This window comes from Gymnodraco acuticeps, unplaced genomic scaffold (assembly GCF_902827175.1).
Source record: "Gymnodraco acuticeps unplaced genomic scaffold, fGymAcu1.1, whole genome shotgun sequence".
NCBI lineage: Eukaryota > Metazoa > Chordata > Actinopteri > Perciformes > Bathydraconidae > Gymnodraco > Gymnodraco acuticeps.
In genome coordinates this window covers 1312201-1331602 of record NW_022990682.1, presented here as the reverse complement: position 1 = coordinate 1331602, position 19402 = coordinate 1312201, and the positions used below count along the sequence as shown (strand labels likewise).

Genomic DNA, 19402 nt, shown 5'->3' with positions numbered 1-19402 from the left:
TAACTACGAATACTTTGCTTTGTAAGTACTGGTCACAGATCAGTAAGTCAGTTAGCCAGCCACGGCTCTGAGACACGATCACGCAGCAAAACTGACATCAGATCAGTTTAGTTTGCCCCGTTATGACGACTGACTGCGGAAATACGTCATTGCGTCGACGCTGACGTGGCGGCTGGGTGGGAAGCGCTTCCCGGTTGTTGTGCTAAGCCGGGGTCCTCCATTCACTGGAGATACCTGTACAGTGACCAACAATTAAAAATACCTGTACTATAAAATCAAAAGTCGAGCATTTGGTCGTTTTGTGTGTGTTTTGAAATAAAGAGGTAGCCGGTTGACTCAGGCGCTGACTGCTGGCAGCCATGGAAACGTGTGGCAACTCGAACAAGAAACAGAAGCTAGCCAACGCTGCTGAAAACTGGGTGAGTTTTTCTTTTGCTAAGTTTTTTTTATTCGACACCATTCATCAATTCGACTAACCGGCTACTAATAAGCTAACTGGCCAGACTACCAGCTAATAAGATATCTTAAAAATATTCCTGTTATAGTAACCGTTATGCTAGTAATATATTTAAATCCTTGGTTGCTAATAGCACCGAGACAGGAGAGTGGCTAAGGATTTAACTGCTGCCCTACACAGTTAATAGGAGAGCACTAACTTCTTGTTTAATTTAATTTAACAGTGATATCATCAACTACACATTGTGGATCCTACATCAGTGCAATTGTTTGTTTGCTTTCAACTGCTTATCCCAGGTGACCTACTGCCAGAGTTGTATTGTTAAGTTAAAGAGTGGAAGAATGCTTTGTTACAACAAAAAAGTTCTGCATACAACATAGTACACAATAATTGGCATCGTATCATTATATATAATAGATAATGTTTTAGATATTTTTTTGTTTATAATCTAAATATGTAAAGTAATCAGTAACTAATTTTGTTAAATAAATGAAGTAGAGTAAAAAGTAGCATATCTGCTGCCAAGATGAAGTGGAGTAGAAGTATAAAGTACAAGTCCCCCCCTTAAATCGTACTTAAGTACAGTACTTGAGTAAATGTACTTCAATACATTACACCACTGCCTAATTTGTATGAAATCAGATCTAATTTAATTGTAACTTCTTTAATACATACTTAGACATATGTGGTACAGCTTCTGGTTCTCTATATGACACTTAAGCACTTGACATTTAAAAAAATTACACTATAATACTAACTAGTAACATTGATATAATCAGGTCCTCTGAGATACAGCAAACAAGCTGTAATATACCAGACAAACGTACAGAGCTAGAACAATTAGGCGATTAACAACAAATAAGACAACCGCTTTGATAATCCTTAAAAACAGACATTTGTAAATGCCATTACATCAAAGAAGCTTTATCACACGCACTTTTCTTTTTAAAAATGTTGATATCCTTTCTTTTCTGAACTTGTATATTTGCACCTTAAGAAGGCTGAATGAAAAGTGAATCTGTATCATTTCAGGGAATGCAACGTGCGACTAATGTCACCTATCAAGCTCATCATGTCAGTCGAAACAAGCGCGGGCAGGTTGTGGGCACAAGAGGAGGATTCAGAGGGTGCACCGTCTGGCTGAGCGGTAGGTTATGTAATTATTAAGCTGTCCTTTCTGCATCTGTACATCTTTTTGCTTTTTTAATGCAGATTTTTTGCTTTTTCAAGGTTTGTCGGGTGCAGGTAAGACCACAGTGAGTATGGCACTGGAGGAGTACCTGGTGTGTCACGGTATTCCCTGCTACTCACTAGATGGGGACAACATCCGCCAGGGGTTGAACAAAAATCTAGGCTTCAGCCCTCAGGACCGCGAAGAGAACATTAGACGCATCGCTGAGGTGGCTCGGCTTTTTGCTGATGCTGGGCTGGTCTGCATCGCCAGCTTCATCTCTCCCTACGGCAGGGTGAGTGACTCTGCAGAGAGAGCATCAGCGCTTTAACGAGAGGAACAGATAACACAGGGATATGATCGGACCTTACTGATGCTATATGAAATGTGTCGGTTGTTTTGTTATCAAATCTTTGTTGAGCCACATTTGAATGAGATCTGGCCTTGCGTAAAAATGTTTGGACTGTTTTGGAATGACTAATGGATCTTTGTTTGATAATGATGCCATTACTGATCATGTCAGGGATTAATGAAACAATTCAATATCAGTTTTAAGTTTCGAAAATAATAATTGAAGATAAAAATATCTGCAGTGATTATGTTATTTTAATTTCTATTAAGATATAATCCATCATTACACAGATTTCTGTTTAGTTACAACAAATCCAGATGAGCCATGCTTTGTATTCCTATGTAAGCAAGTCATGTTTGTAACTCAATGTGTGTTTTGTCTGTCAGGACCGCCTCAACGCCAGGAAGATCCATGAGGCGGCAGGGCTTCCTTTCTTTGAGGTGTTTGTGGATGCTCCACTGGATGTCTGTGAGCAGAGGGACGTGAAAGGGCTGTACAAGAGAGCCAGAGCCGGGGAGATAAGAGGTGCATTATGGTTTCATACTGTTGATTATTAACATATTGCTTTGACAGTGCACACAGTCATATTGAAATTACATATGATACTTCTTTTATGAATGCAAATGTAAAAGAGAATATTTAACATGTAAATACTATAATTTCCAAGACTTTTATATATGTTTGTACAAATGTTTCACATGTGAAAATACTCAGAAATGACATGACAGTGACCTAAAACTGATGCATCACTGTCAGAGGAAGTATCTTATCACATTGTGGTTAATTGTGCTATGGTTCATTCAGGGGAGAGATCTCACTGTGCTTCCGGAGTTGTGTGTCATATCTGTACATCATATTGCCGTTTGTTCGAGTTTTCATTCTGTCTTTGGTTGAAACATTATTCGTCATTGAGATGGAATTCAGTCCTGACCTGTTCTCTGTAGCTTCACTGTAATCCCGAGAATAATTCTGCTTTATTTTTCTAACAAATGGCAATTTTCTGACTGCAAACTCTAAACTGCTAAACTTACTTGTGTCGTAATTCTTGATATAAGAATACGGAGACAAGTAGTTTCTTATTGTGTCATTTTTGAGTACTTTTGAGAGAATAGATTTCAAACTGCTTCAACAGGATATCAGTTTCATACAGTGTCCATTTCAAATCCATCCAATAATGGAAAAACAACAAACCTAAGCTTTTCATGTTGATAAACTGATATTTTGCCAATAAGACAAAGCTCAGACTGGGCATTTATTCGTCTTTATTTCCTCAGGTTTCACAGGGATAGACTCAGAGTACGAGAAGCCGGAGGCTCCAGAGCTGGTGCTGAAGACCGACTCCTGCAGCGTGAACGACTGCATACAGCAGCTGGTGGACCTGCTTCAGGAGAGGGTGAGCGCCGGAGGATACAGCATGATATGTTTTATATAAGTGCAGAGGCACGGGAAGGTATTTTGAGTGGGGGTGCTGAGGTGCTGTCCGATGTGCTAATTACGCACGGGGGGGGGTTACGTTGAGATACACCGAGCAAAACCACACACACACAGTGCATAACAATGGACTCCAGTGCACGCTATTACGGGAACTATAGAGCACGCTCAAAAGCGTGAGCACACACACACACACACACACCAGGGTTGGAATTTCACGACGGCCATGGCCGTCGTTGCCCCGCACTTTGGCCGTGATGCCCTGTGAAAAAAAATGCAATTCACGGCCAAAGTGGCCTTTGTGCCCCTGTCAAAAGTTCCAGTGTAAACAACGCTAGTGAAGTCATACTAGTGCGCGCAGTAGGATAGTCCCGGGCCTGTGGATCAGAGCGATTGCTCTGCTGTGATTGTTCCGTCAGAAATGCCTGTAGGGGCCCGACAGCCTCCTCCTCAGCCGCGGGAGCAAGACAAGCACAGGTAAGCAAGCGGACCAAGCTGTTTGGATATGATTTAACTGAAGTATGTGGTAGTATTTGAAAGGACTTAACATTTACGTGTTTATAGAAAGTACTATTGATAGGTAATTACCATTGTATTAGCCTATTTAAAGTCGACTCGTTACATTTTGTCATGAAAACTAGCGATAGCTAGCTAGTTTGGATAGCGCTAACGTCTTCCCTTCAAGGGGTCTACATCTAGTGTTGCTTCTACAAGCTAGCAGATAGCTGTCACCTTTGAATCTAGTATTTTTCTTGCTAAGCGGTTTTGATATAATACATGACTGACTTATGTGGTTTATGGCTGAACTTAACGTATACGTTTAAGAAACACTATTGCTATTCCGCCATTTGTAAAACGACTGGTGTTGACGTTAGTGCTACACTTTTCAGTCATGTTGATTGACCAGCGTAATTTAACCAAACGGCCTTTGTGCCCTGTCATGTGGCCTTTGTGCCCTTAAAAAAAAATGTGAATGGGAAGGCCAAATGGCCTTGCCCCTAAAATGATGAAATTCCAAGCCTGACACACACACACACACACACACACACACACACACACACACACACACACACACACACACACACATACACACACACTCTATTAAGATGTAAAATATTACTTTACCAACAATGTGGAATTGACATTCATTGAAGTAGGCTATCAAGGCATTGCTAATTCCTGGCTACATATTACACAGATTCTGCATAATAATGTCCTGTCCCTGCATCTTCTAATTCAATCTTTTTAGCAGATTCAGCCTTTTTAGTGAGAAAGAATTCCGAAACACCTTTTTGTGCCATGTCAGTTACTTGTGCCATGTCAGTTACTTGTGCCATGTCAGTTACTTGTGCCATGTCAGTTACTTGTGCCATGTCAGTTACTTGTGCCATGTCAGTTACTTGTGCCATGTCAGTTACTTGTCACTTGTGTTGACAAAATCGGAAAAAAAGAAAAAAAAGCGTTTTGTTAGTTTTTAGTCGGCTACTTTTAACGTCACGTTAAAAGTAGCCGACTAAAAACTAACAAAACGCTTTTTTTCCACATCTTTTTTTATTTTTCTTCCCTGAAGCTAAATAATTTATTATATAGTTTTAAATGATCATTTGAATAATAATATATAATATAAAATATATCTCAGGCACAATGAAATGATATATAAAAAAATCTAATTTGCAGACAGAGGAGTTCCCCCTGTCTGCCACTAGGGGGTGCTGCAGCGCCCTCAGTACCCCCCTTCCCGCGCCCCTGTATAAGTGTATCAAATTTAAAATCAGCTACCATTGGTTTTTATTGGCTATTTTTACTTAAAATAATATGTGTGTGACTATAACAAACACAGCTAGTGGGCTCATAGTGTGCTGTGAGTGGCAGCCTGTTTAACAGCTCTCCTTTGTTTCTACTTTTTCTTGTCTTTTCTCTTTTTTCCCCCACTACTCTTACTTTTCAGTGGATTTAGTTTAAAAATCTGTGTGAATCTGTGCTGTCCTGTTTTTCATCCTTACCCTATTGCTGTTAAACCACTGGATTTCCCCATGGGGATTAATAATCTTATTTGAGTCTAGACATGATACATAATTACTCTATGAGCCACTAGGGGGCAGTGCAGTTTCATATTTGAATGAATGTAGATGTGACCACAAACTGCATCATGTAAATCAATAATAATTTTTCTGAATAGTAAGTCTAGAATTTGTAGGTTGTTTTGTTCATTATGTAATATTACGTTCACGTCTCTCTCCATATATTCTATAATGTATTGCATTCTATTTCAATGTTAATTACTGCTTTATTGTATTGCTATCTAACTATATTTTTTATTACAGTGTTCTTAATATAGTTCGCTATGTGTGTGCTTTTTTTGTTGTTACTTTTATGTATGCAACACGACAGCTAGTCAAATTCCTGGTACGTGTGAACCTAGCTGGTAATAAACCTGTATCTGATTGTCCTGCAGGATATAGTTCCTGTTGATGCTTCTTATGATGTGAAAGAGCTGTACGCGCAGGAGAACAAACTGGACCTGGCTAAAGCTGATGCAGAGACTCTGCCTGCTGTACAGATTGGGAAGGTAAAGGAATTCATCTAAATAACTACTTGTAGCCTTTCTGTGATCTGTAAATGTGTTATTTATCTCTCCACCGACTAATTTGAACTGCATACGTTGTTGGTCCCTTGTAAACCTCTGTGTGTGTGTGTGTGACCCTCAGGTGGACATGCAGTGGGTGCAGGTGCTGGCTGAAGGCTGGGCCACTCCTCTGAACGGCTTCATGAGAGAGAGAGAGTATTTGCAGTGTCTTCACTTCGACTGTCTGCTGGACGGTAAGATGGCATTTACTATTTTAAAGGAAAAAGTCATAGCTGCTGTTCTTGGGAAAGGCACTAGATGGAGATGAGTGCTCACAAAATGGTTTACTCTTGACATCAGAACACATTTCTTACATACATTATATATCACCGTGAAATTCAACACGGTTACAACATCAAGATGTGTTCTCGGTTAACCCGTCCTTTTAGTTTAAGCTATAATTCACAGTGTTTATTATTTGACACATGAGTTCTGTGTTATTTGTGTCAATTGAACGTCAAATGTCTGTCAGCTGTAGCTCTTTGTGTTTCTTTTTGACTTTTCTCTGATAAAAATGGAGCTAACTTTACTAAATACTCCTTCCCTGTGTCCTTGCATTGTATGTTTTTTACTGTTGGATGTGCTTGAATTTTTTTTTCTTGCGAGCTGACATGCTAAAGAAATGCTCGATAAGGTGGCATAATGTCTCTTTCATATAGTATGCTCAGGAACTATTTAGAAGCAACATTTTAAGACTGATAATGTTGAATACCAAAGGTCTCAGACAGGCCTTGTTTTTTTAGGCACTACGCAAACGCCGACAACATATATCACATTTGGTGCAGTCCCATGGTGTTATGTGACGCGTCCTAAAACCCAGAAGTAAATTAGCATTTTACCACTTCCGGTTCCTTCGACAAAAAGCAATGCAATTTCTCCATAGGATTTAGGGAAATAGCTGGAAATAAGGTCTGTGGTTGAAACACATTGAAGAGACAGATCACGTTTTGTTCAGCCGGATAATATCCACATGTCTACCCTACTTTTATCATTTTCGAATCATAAATCTAATCGATGGATTTATGATCGATAGATGTATGATTCCAAAATCCTATGGAGAAATCGCATTGGTTTTTGTTGAAGGAACCGGAAGGAGTTTACTTCCGGGTTTTAGGACGCGTCACTGTGGCACTCTGTATAGCCTGTATTTCATTTTAAGATTTGTACCGGTATATATCACGACTGCTCCCCTCACTTAAAGATAAAACCACGTTTTTACAACTTAATGATTTGACCTCTTTCCTCAGGAAGATAGCTAGCCTGAGAATCTGAGCTGCCAAAGGGCAAACATATATATTGATGTAAGAAGCCTTGATTCCACTTTTCCTGTTTGTCTGGAGGAAGAGCGACACAGAAGAAGAAGCTTCCGTATTGATTGTTACCGTAAACCTCCATTTTCACTTCCTCACTGGGACTTGACAGTAACAGAATGACATCTCAGTGAAAGGATTGATTGCCTATAACACTAACACTGGTTGGGAAGCTGAAAACTGCATGTCTGACTAATCAAATAGTCTGCACAAATAAACACAGGCCAGAATCCAAGCTTGTGTCTCTGTCTCTCGGACATTTGGCAGTCTTGTTGCTGTGTTTTATTGAAACCAGCTGTACGCTCTGCACTGTGACAGAGGGGACGAGAAGAGAGTCAAGGGGGGGGGGGCAGCAACAGTCAACTTTCCCTCCTGTTTCCACTGCTTTTGATCTGATGTGATGTGAAAAGCGTGCCGTGTCCAAACGTTTTCATTAACCTGGAAGGCAGAATGAAGCCTCCGACAGAGCGCTGTCACTGCACAGCTCAAGTTATAGAAAGGGAAAGGGTCAAGCTCCAGCTTAGCTTAAGAGGGGATTTTTCTCTTCTTCTTAAATTGCAGCCTTTAAAACTCACTGTAGCCTGTAGTTAAGCTGTATACCCCCCCCCCCCTTTAGCCTGAAGGGGTACAGAATGGAAACTTGATCAGAATAGTTGAGCTGTGTTATTCAGTATACTAACCTTTGAACGTTTTAACCTGCCTTTTATGTAGGATATCTGTTCTGAGCGTCACAGTGCTTTGCATTGGGATCCTTTACATTGTTTTTCTAGGATCCTTATCCATTATAAAATAGGCCCTGTGGAGTTTCTTACAAACAAAAGTTCAGTTTACATCCCAATAAAACATTACCTCCGTCCTTAAGGTTTAACAATCACTTTGAATATATGTACTCCCCCAGTAACAGTTGTAGAGACAATCTTTTGAACATATTTGAAACGGTGCAATGTTTATATCAATGTTTGATTCCAGTTGCCTGCTTCACTTCTTGTTGTGTTATTCCCACCAATTGCCGATCATTGGAAAAGCTTCAGAATTGAAGCCGGACTTTGTATTGTGTTGCCCACTCTGAGCATGCATGATATGACGGGGGCATACTCACAAACACGTTGCTCCAACATGCCAGTAGTGGTCATGAACTTCACAGAGACCCATTTAGATCTTAAATCCCAAGATAATAAAATCTGCAACTTCCATGTATTTTTCCACCAATTCTCGATTTGTTGATCAGCCTGATAACAAATGTCTATATTCTCTCGTTTTAGCTACAAAAATCTGGAGTTGACATGCTTCCCAGTCATGATAAATGGATTTAATATATTTAGACTTATATCCCTAAACTATACTTGATAGTCAATAATCAAGTAAAATAAGCAATTCAAATATGCAACCTTTGACTTTGGGAAGTACTAATGACCTTTTCTTTTAGACTGGCAGATTATTTGATAGTAAAAATAACAGTTTGTTGCAGACTTTGTGTATTTTGTCTTTTCATAATAAGCTTTGTCCCCTACTAAAAATATTCATGGTTTTTCATTTCCCTAGGTGGCGTCATCAACTTGTCGGTGCCCGTGGTGCTGCCGTTGTCCACTGCAGATAAAGAGCGTTTAGACGGAGTGACTGCCATGGCTTTGGTCTACCAGGGCAAGCGAGTGGCCATCCTCCGCAACCCCGAGTTTTATGAACACCGCAAAGAAGAACGGTGCGCTCGCCAGTGGGGCACCACGTGCAAGGACCACCCCTACATCAAGGTACAAATCATTATTCTAACTCTTCAAACTTTTTGAGGCTAATATGTTGGAATCCCAGTGTTTAGAGTACAGAGCAGCATCGCAGAGCTGCAGACAGTGTGTCTCAGTGTGCTGTTTGATAAACACTCGGCATGTGAAAGCAAACTGCCTCCCTGGCTCCGGCACTGATCGAACACAGATCCGAGCTGGCCTCGTCCACACTTATGGAAAGACTGAATAGGTGGAAGATCTTTTCTCACACTCTGTCAGGACGCCCAGTATAATCACTTGATCTTTCTGGTCCACCCTCATTTTGCAGGTGTTATATTTGGAGTCTCTGCGTTTGAGATTGTACCGCTGCCAGCTTCCACCTTCCACCCAACCGTTCTCCAAATATACCCCAGAATTGTTTCCATCTGTCTCCTATCGACTGCGCTGGGGCTCAGGTAAACTCGGTGGCGAGATTACGTCCTGGAATGATCCTGCTCAGGAACAGTCTGGTGTTACAGACAGATATAGTCATCACGTTGACTTTTATAAATCCATCTCTGTTGACTGGAAGTGAAGGTTACTTTCAAAAGCTGCTCCTCTGTCTGGCTCATTTTAAATCCCTTTGTTTTCAGGATTAATACAGTTGGTTGGTGTATCATGACAAAGGTAAAAAACAAAACTGATGCTAACCTCTGAGGTATTTAGTGATTGCACCCTCTGGGGTCAGATTATGTGTAAACCTCATTGGCTCATTTTAAAGCCCTGTGCCTCTAAAAATCCAGACGGCAGCTGTCTCAATATTTCAACGCGCTTCGAAGTCATTTTCCACCTCAGCTGATATAGTTTTTGTCTCACCTTGGTCTTGATTACATCTGGCTTGGTAATACGTTATAGGAAGCCAGTTTCATAAATTAGTACCATAACTCTCCGTTTTCAACACCTGAGGCTTCAACCTCTGTATTTCCTCAACTTTCATTCTGTATCCACTCTGACCCGTCACAGCTGAACATGTGTGTTCAGCTTGCCATGATTAAGGTGTCACTCATTAAAGAGTGTGTGTATGTATACATAAGTGCATGTTTAACTCCCCGCGCCGGAGCCAGTCTGTCAGCACACCTCTGCCCTGGAAGTTAAGCTTTTTTTTTTTCACCTCGTCTCTTTCCGCTCAGAAACGACCTGCTCCATATTATATGTCGTTAATCCACTTTTTCCTGTTTACCTGTCTGTCAGTCAGACAGGAGCCCCCTTCATCGGAAACCATGGTGTAGTGTGTTTATTTGGCTAGGGCCCTTTTCACATGTGAAGTCCTGGGGGCACTTATAGCGCTTAAACAGAGCACATGTGTAGACCTTCTCTTTTGATCTATCCACGCAGACGTATATTTTCGATTGACTTATGTTGAGGTAAAAAAATGGCTCTGTTGATCTCTCCAAAGAATAAGAGTGATAAGCTTATTTCACGACTCTTCTCGGGCCAGCAGTGGACGTATTGGATCACGTTTCAGACATGTTTCTAAAAGCTTCCTATGACAGCGCCAAATTGTTATTGATCAAATCACGTAGACACCTCTACTGCTGACCACTTTCTGATTTCTATGTATACTTTGCCAGCTTAAACTGAAACCAGCCTGTGTGGGTCTCTGGATCAAAGAGAATTCTTTTGTTGTTGCATATTTCCACATGATAAATGAAGTAAGTCACATCTTTTTGTTATCTACTTACAATAAGTCTTCTTCCCAATGCGTGCACACTTCATGTTTTATTTGTATCATTTGTTTTGAGTTCTCTCCCCTGAGCTGGAGCCGTGCTTGTTTTATTACCGAGCCTTTAAAGAATTGTCACTTTATATCAAATTAACATCCCACAGACCCGTCTTTTCTGTAACTCTAGCTACGGTCTCATAAATGCCCCAGGGCGGAAGATATTGCCTGAATCAATAGCAGCCTTCCTGAGCACTTCTGTGATATGTGGGATGAATCTCTTGGAAGGGAACACTTCTCCATGAAGCTCATCAGCAGGTTTTATTATGAAATACAACCTCATTTTGTCTCTGTTCTGGTATTGAAACAAAGTTAGTAGACGTGGCCAAATGAAGGGAAGTGGGCATGCAGGAGTCTTGTTGACTGTTTAACGACACAAGGTGACTCTGAGTTATGCCAGTGTGCCCGAGCTGCAACTGGGTCATAACTCCGGGTTTCTTTTTTTATTAGAGCTCACGCTGGCCTGGTTCCAGCACGGTGAAGCTTTTATGGACCGCAGTGTCTTAAGTCTGGATTATGTTTGAGTTGTGTTCCCTGTCACGATCGCTGTGATTCCCATTTCAGATGGTGATGGAAAGTGGGGACTGGCTGGTCGGGGGAGACCTGCAGGTTCTGGATAAGATCTACTGGCACGACGACCTCGATCAGTACCGGCTGACGCCCACTGAGCTGAAACAGAAGTTTAAAGAAATGAACGCAGGTATGGGCCAAGTTCGGTTGTTTATAAAACAGCAAAGTCATCTTGAACCAAGGACTTTTAGAGAGACAGTAGTGGTGTAGAAGTTGTGAGAAAATACAGACGAAAAACTTTTTAACGAAACTATATGCGTGTCGTTTATTAAAGAAAACCGTTGGAAAACAAGTTCAGTATGTTTCCATAGCGACAAACTGACACTGTCCAACTGTTACTGTGTTAGTGTGACGGTAAAAACCCTGGAGGTATGGATGGACGGGCCCCCGTTGATTCCTAGGAAAGTTGCTCATTGGAGCAGGAAGCGTTTTCCGATCTCCTGTCTCGGCTCAGTCAAATGAATGGACTTTGAAATGAACTTTTAGACCCTAATGATTCAAAAAGGGATATCCAAGTGTCTGTCCTGGGTGGTTGATTCAGTTAAAATAAATGTCCACTGATTTACAGACATCTCTTTTCCAATGTTAGTGAATGGCAAAGTATTTTTTGGCCCGACGATGTCACGGACTGATACCAAAGTTGTAGTACCACCGTTTGACCACTACAGACAATGGTGAATTATGTCCCTTGAGTCTGCTACATAGTAACAGCATTTTTAAGCTGCTACCTTTTATTGTTCTTATAAGATTTGTTTAATTCTTGGGGGAAATGAAGGGACACAGAGTAGGAAAGTCTCTGGTGTGATTCAGTTCTTTCACTTCATGTGGTTACAGTAGTTCGGCTGCTTGATTATCTCCGAGTACACTGTGGCCTTTTGTTTGTTTTTTCACAGATGGTCAAAGTTGAACAAACTCACATTCCTTTTTGCTTCTTCTAGATGCTGTATTCGCCTTCCAGCTCCGCAACCCAGTCCACAACGGTCATGCTCTTCTGATGCAGGACACCCACAAGCGCCTGCTCGAGCGAGGCTACCGCCGGCCCGTTCTGCTTCTGCACCCGCTGGGAGGTTGGACCAAGGACGACGACGTGCCGCTGCCCTGGAGGATGAAGCAGCACGCCGCGGTGCTGGAGGAGGGCGTCCTGAACCCAGACTCTACCATCGTGGCCATCTTCCCTTCACCCATGATGTATGCCGGGCCAACTGAGGTAACGGTTTAACGGAGTGTTGTGTTTGCGGTTACATGCTTGAGATTTCTTTAAAAATAATAATATGTTCCTCAAAACTGACAGGGAACACTATGTGGCTGCAGCTCTGAGTAATGATACCAGATACACACAGGGGGAGGGGCTGTCATATACTTGGTGTCTGCACATTTCTGAGAGTGTACAGGAAAAGGGGATTTGCAATTGTCTCTAGGCGCTCTGTTAAGTGTTCCCTTGCCGTACGAAAACCTCTTCGTGTGACAGAGCGTAGCTGTGTGGCTGGGAATCTTTTAATCATTCACTTAGGATCATTTGAAAGTTACAGCCCAAATTATTGGGAGCAGATTTTGAGGCTGGTGGATGTCAGGCCCTCAATTTATTCCATTTGTTGCTCCGAATGGGAGCTTTAGAGAGCCAGACTCAGTGTTGGTATGATGCTTATGAACCTGTTCTACCCGTCAAAAACGAATCAATAAAATTACCTATTTTTTACTGACACACCGAAACCTGCCACATCCACAATGAGCTAAAACCACTTTTTTTATAGCATAATCTCAGAATCGAAAGACATGATTTAACTGATTGCATGGGCAAGACTGTAATGGAAGTAGTATTAGTAGCTGGTAAAGAGTAATTTAGAGATGTAGCCGTTATTAATGATAAACACAAAACATCAGTGCCTATACTAAAGGAAAGCTCCGGAGGGAGTTTGGCTGGCTAGAGGTGGCTGAGTACTACTAACAAGTGAGAATGGTAAGTGTAGGTACATTACATTCAGTTTTACTGTGTGAGCATATGTACACAGTACAAATACAGAGTGCCGTTTTAGTGCCCTGCTCAAGGACACCTTGGCAGGAGGTGAACTGGCCCCTCTCTAGCTACCTGTCCACACTCACATTTTGTCTGATCGGGACTTGAACCGGCCATCCTCCGGTTCCCAAGCCAAATCCCTACAGACTTGAGCTACTTGCACATCTCTCATACTCAGTGCTTTCCAAGCCCTATCTTTTGGCATGTTCCTATAGTGTTTGTTTGTGTGTAAAATAACAGCTAATCAGCTACTATTGCTAACAATGACTGACACAGCTAACGTTAAAACTTAGATTCCCGACTTGTCTGTCCCAACTCTTCCAGCTCTGCTTACTGAGTACTTATTAAAAATGGCACCATTAGATATGAAAGCAGCCACAGCAAGCTGGATCCAAACATTATTTAAAAAAAAGACGCTATCGGACAAACCATTCAAAATACATTGTAGAAAAAAGAAAGTATTTCTCTACTAGCCTTTGAAACAACACATAAATACAAAACCTTTCCCAGCTGTATTTTGATGTTTGCTATCTTTTCTTCTTTCCCACAGGTTCAGTGGCATTGCAGATCTCGGATGGTGGCCGGAGCCAACTTCTACATCGTGGGCCGCGACCCCGCCGGCATGCCGCACCCCGACACGGGGAAGGATCTGTACGAGCCCACTCATGGCGCCAAGGTGCTCACCATGGCTCCGGGCCTCATCACCCTGGAGATCGTTCCCTTTAAGGTCGCCGCTTACAACAAGGTCAAAAGAGCAATGGACTTTTACGACCCCAAAAAGTGAGTCCTTGTTTGTGTTATAACTATCATCTGTAAAATGCCTGACGTCTTGTTTCCCATAGTCTGTACGTTTTATTAGGGTGATGAAATCCAGGAACCGTTTGAGTGTAAAGCGGAAGTGCTCACTCATGTTCAATTAAATAGCCTATTAGTAGACTTACTCCAGAGTAATACGTCACATTTAGGCCAATTAGAAGCAGCCTTAACCTAAATTAAATGATCTAGATAAATAACTAATTAGGCTTGTCTTGTTTAAAAGCTTTCATCCATTTCTCTTCGTCTCTTTCAACAGTAAAACATCAAGCCAAGAGTAACAGGAATAGTTTTTCTTTCTTTTCCAGTTTAAAGGTTTTCTAGATTATCCCAATCTTTGATGTTGCTCAGAAATGACAGAGCCCTGACATGAATTAAAGTCTGTGTACAGACACTGCCCACGACGACTAACTACAATCATGCAATCTCACTGCCTTGATGCAAGTTATGCAACTATAGGGAGGAAGTGTTTGGTGAGGAATGTGAAAACTAAATATTGCCAAACTAATCAAAGATTTGCTCTGTTTTCCATGATGCACGTTTAGTGCAAATTAACAGTTGATTGGAAACATCTCGTGCTCTTAGTGGTGCTAAGAATAGTTTGGTTAGAAGCACCACCAAGGCTTTGTTTAGCTACGCTTCACTTTTCATTTTGACACGACCAGGTAAGGAGAAAAACTGTTTCGTGCTTTGCCACTTTTTTCCTCCTGGGATTAAAAAATCAATCAATCGTGTAGCGTTTGGTTGTCTTCTGTTACACATCTGTAACTCTCAGTCGAAATTATTATTGAGTTAATTAGCGAGGCAGCGCTTAAAGAACTAGTGGTTTATGTACTTGTATTTATAACACCTTTGTAGTCTTTCTTTCAAAGCACTTTGCAACACATATCAACTTTTACTACTTCACTACACAAAGAGGCTGCCAATGTCCTCGTCTAATCTAAATGGTCATTTACACATACTTACAAACTGGAGCAATTTCAGGTTCGCTGGCTTTCCCAAACAGTAGCATACATCAGGGGGTCCGCGGGGTCTTAAAAGGATTCAAAGTTGATAAATACATTTAGCGAAAATCAAGGCTATTAAAAAGTATTAACGGGCGTTTTCCAAGGTACATTACATTGTGTAGCTTGTTTTCAATGAGTATATAAATTGTCCAAAGAGGTCGTGTTCTACAGTCTGCCTGAATGTAATCATTGCGTAGGTGTGTAGTGTGATTCTGTGTAGTTTATTTATGGCATCCCGTTGGATTGGACGTCATCTGAACAGGACATCGCGCGCTCACTGCTTGATAGCGTGCGAAGCTCCGTTTACGCCGGTTGTTAAGCAACATCGTTATAGGGAAATGCATACACCCTGTTATAACACCTTTAACACCTTTGTAGTCTTTGGAACCCTCAAAGCACTTTGCAACACATGTCAACTTTTACTACTTCACTACACAAAGAGGCTGCCAATGTCCTCGTCTAATCTAAACGCTGGCTTTCCCAAACAGTAGCATACATGCAGACTGGAGGAACGATTTTCGGAAGACCCGGTCTACCTCCTTAGCTACGCTTAATACTAGTCAAAAAGTATCCCCAAATATAATAATATAATAAAGAAACAATATTTTTAAATGTGTATATGTCACAAGATGTATGTAAACTATACTCATGTTGTACAGTATATCAAGTGCGAAAGAAAAACTTGGAAAAAAGCCTCGTTGTTCTTCAATGAACTAAACTAAAAGCATTTCAGAACGTCACGTTAAATCACTAAATCCCGCCCTCCAGTAAAATACACGATTCTGTATTTTACATCCGAATCTCATTGATCCAACGGCTTGATATCCTCTTAGGGCTAGAGCTGGAGGAAGAAATGCAAGATGGTTACTGGATTCCCACAGTCTGTACTCTGTAGTCATCACTCCGTTAGATTGATGGCATTCCTTTCTCTCATGCACGCTTACAGCACTTTGCCAAATATCAGGAGGAATATAAATGCTAATCACCAGCAATACTCCTCAATATCGCTCCAAAGTGTAATGGCTCGTATCGCTGCAAGCTGTTTCTCATTTGACACTGTAGAAAAAACGCTCCCAAAAGAATTTGCCTGCAGCTCTTTTACCTCACGCTAGATCTTCTTCACGACTTCTTATTGTATCCGAGCAACACAATGTGCTCTGTCATGTGATAGCAATTAGAAATGTGACTTCACGAACGCCAGGGACCCTCTCTGAACGTCAGCTCCACGGAGCTAAATGTACGTATCTGCTAACAAGATGTCTGAAACGGTCCTGATTATCTCTGACAGCCATTTATCAACAACGCTAGTGAAGATGTGATGAAGTCGTGCCAGTTCTTCACCCGGCTCTTGGATGAAGTCTGTCCTTGGCTGCTCGCTTCAAACAAAGTTGTTCATATTGTTTCTGAGCTTAACATGCAGTGAGAAGCCGTCTGTCAGAGGGAGGGAGAAGAAACCATCGGAAGGTTTGAGAAATGTTTGGACGGGAAAAATCTGTGCTCTGATTTTGAAAAGAAGCTTTCGGACAATTCTTCCGTCAGTACTTTTTAATAACCGATCACAGCTTCGTCCCTTCATTCAGACAGACAGTTGGAGGGTGGGAATGTTTTACAGTAGTGTGTGATACTAACGTTCAGGGTTTTTTCTTTAGTCACTGAATTGCATTTTTGGAAGTTTTCTTTCATAGAGAATGACACAAAATGTATGTAATAAGGAATACAAACGAATGTCTATCAGTAGGGTGAGGTATAGATATTTCTAATTCCTGCAGTCAATAAGTTCTTTCTTTAAACATCCTCAAAGGGCACCAGTGAGAGTAGCTGACGCTTTAAGCTCTCATGTTATCATTAGTTTCTTCATGGTTGATTTCAAGTTGTTTGAGATGTTTGTTATTGGTTTTATCTTCTCCCAACAATTTAGAAAATATGCTGGCATGAATATCTCAAAAACAAACAAGGTATTTTGAATGAACACAGGAATTTGACGGGTTTTTAAGACATGAATTATATACGTTTTATTGGTGTGTGTGTGTGTGTGTGTGTGTGTGTGTGTGTGTGTGTGTGTGTGTGTGTGTGTGTGTGTGTGTGTGTGTGTGTGTGTGTGTGTGTGTGTGTGTGTGTGTGTGTGTGTGTGTGTGTGTGTGTGTGTGTGTGTGTGTGTGTGTGTGTGTGTGTGTGTGTGTGTGTGTGTGTGTGTGTACTGTATTCTCACAGTATATCTCCAGCCACAGACTGATTTCTGAGGACTATTAAAGCAGCTGCCAGAAATGGTTTAGCATATAAAAAAAGTTAAGTCATAAATATTCTCACACGAAAACAGTCATCGTGTCTGTTTTCACTGGGTTGGATGTAGAGATCTCCAAAGTATCGGTATTTGGGGCGTAACTAGGCAAATTTGAAGGGATCAGCTTAAATCATGCCGACCTTAACTCAATTTGACGGTTTCCTCGGTCTGCTTGTAACGCGGCTCTACTTTACAGCAGCTAGGACTTAGCTAAATAATGTAATAATGTTCCTGGTAGTAACGGTACTAGGTCTGTTGACAGGTTTGTGTGTGTATGCTTATAGAAGTGCCCCTCTACAAGCATATTGTTGGGTCTTTGCAGATTCAACAAATTCAATAGTGGGATAAGTAGCTGCTCCACATCAATTTCAGCTGTCACATTCCCCAAGTACATTTTTTTTCTTATAACCCGCCAAACATTTTAGGATTGCATTTGCAGAAATGCTAGCTAGCCTAGTGCCTGGTTGCACTTGATTCAAAGGCAGCCGGCGGTTATTGTTGGCTCCTTTTTGTTGTTGATAAGCATCTTTTTATTGATTGAAATATGTCTGTTACTCAAAACTCTTTTCTTCTTTGTCGTATTGCAGCAAGCAAGATTACGATTTCATCTCAGGCACACGAATGCGTAAGATGGCTCGCGAGGGAGAGAATCCTCCCGACGGCTTCATGGCCCCGAAGGCCTGGGCTGTGCTGAAGGATTACTATAAATCACTGGAGAAGGATTAAAGGTGGATCAAACATAAATAAACAGTGATGTTTACCAGGATTCATGTGGGGACCACTGATCTTCTGTCAAAGACCACGCTCTTCTGTCTGTGTCACTTTCACATCAACTGTCTATCATGTTACTTCGCTCAGTTGTTTTTAGTCTTACGACATTACTGTTTTAAATATGTACTTTTTTTAATCAACTAAACTCCCTCTGATGGTGAAATATAGTAGGAGAGGTCAGTATTCTGCTGAATTAGTAATTAAAAAAAACTAAACATTTCTTTACAATAGATGTTTGTGTTTCTCACTAACTTTGTATATTCTGATGACTGGTTAGAAAAGCATTCTGTAAAAATTCAAAGATCAAGACCTGTATGGAAAGTACTGTTGACCAGTATTTGAATAGAAAGGGGATGAATGTTGAGTATTAATGATGTCCAAATTAAAAAGAAAAGTTGCTTTGTACTGTATGTTTGCATGTGGCAGTGTATCTAATGTAAAAGTCGAGTGCCTTGGTCTTCTGAAAGTGACTTCACATGATGTCTTGTTTGAATTAGGACACACACACACCTGCTTCTTGTCACACTTGACTTTATGCTGCACTGAAATGGTCCATTAGTTCATGTAATGGTCTGCAAAACAAATCAGTATTAAATATGTTTTATAAGGATATGCAACCCGAACCTTCCCAAGCTTCTAGGAAACATTTTTTAACCTTTATATTTGTCAGAGTTAGTCTATTTATTCCGTTCTAACAGTACATTTTTCTTTTTAACCCTTGTGCATGTAGTTGTGGTGCTTTTAAATCTCTCTACAGTCCTGCTATTTTGTTACATTTTCATCATTATCATGATTGTGTTTTTTTTCTCTCGTGGGTTGCTAATATTTTCCGTATGGTGATTCTCTTTTAAGAGTTTCACTGTATAATCAGATGGTTGATGGTTGCCACCAAGGGATCAGATTTGTAATCTTCCTTGTCCAATAAACCATTTTTAGCAAAAGAATGATTGTTTACTTTTCCTTTTTGTAATCTTTGAGTTTGTTGCTTGTGGAATGTTTTTTATTTTCACCAAAGCGTTTTAAATGCAGAACACATTCTCAAACAACTCCACTTGATTTGAAATGGCAGCAAATCATTTCATGTTTTTTGGAAAACTCAACAGCATTGATGAGATGTCGTCA

The 19402-nt window shown here is 40.9% G+C and overlaps 1 protein-coding gene across 1 annotated transcript; it reads left to right on the top strand.

Moving 5' to 3' along the window:
* Nucleotides 1-146: 146 nt before the first annotated feature.
* papss1 (3'-phosphoadenosine 5'-phosphosulfate synthase 1) lies at nt 147-19224 on the top strand. The gene is made up of 12 exons (XM_034230170.1): nt 147-419; nt 1490-1604; nt 1688-1923; nt 2367-2505; nt 3255-3373; nt 5867-5980; nt 6120-6231; nt 8890-9095; nt 11389-11524; nt 12333-12601; nt 13959-14188; nt 18097-19224. The coding sequence occupies exons 1-12, from the start codon at nt 360-362 to the stop codon at nt 18233-18235; spliced, it is 1875 nt and encodes a 624-aa protein (XP_034086061.1). The 5' UTR covers nt 147-359; the 3' UTR covers nt 18236-19224.
* Nucleotides 19225-19402: the final 178 nt, after the last annotated feature.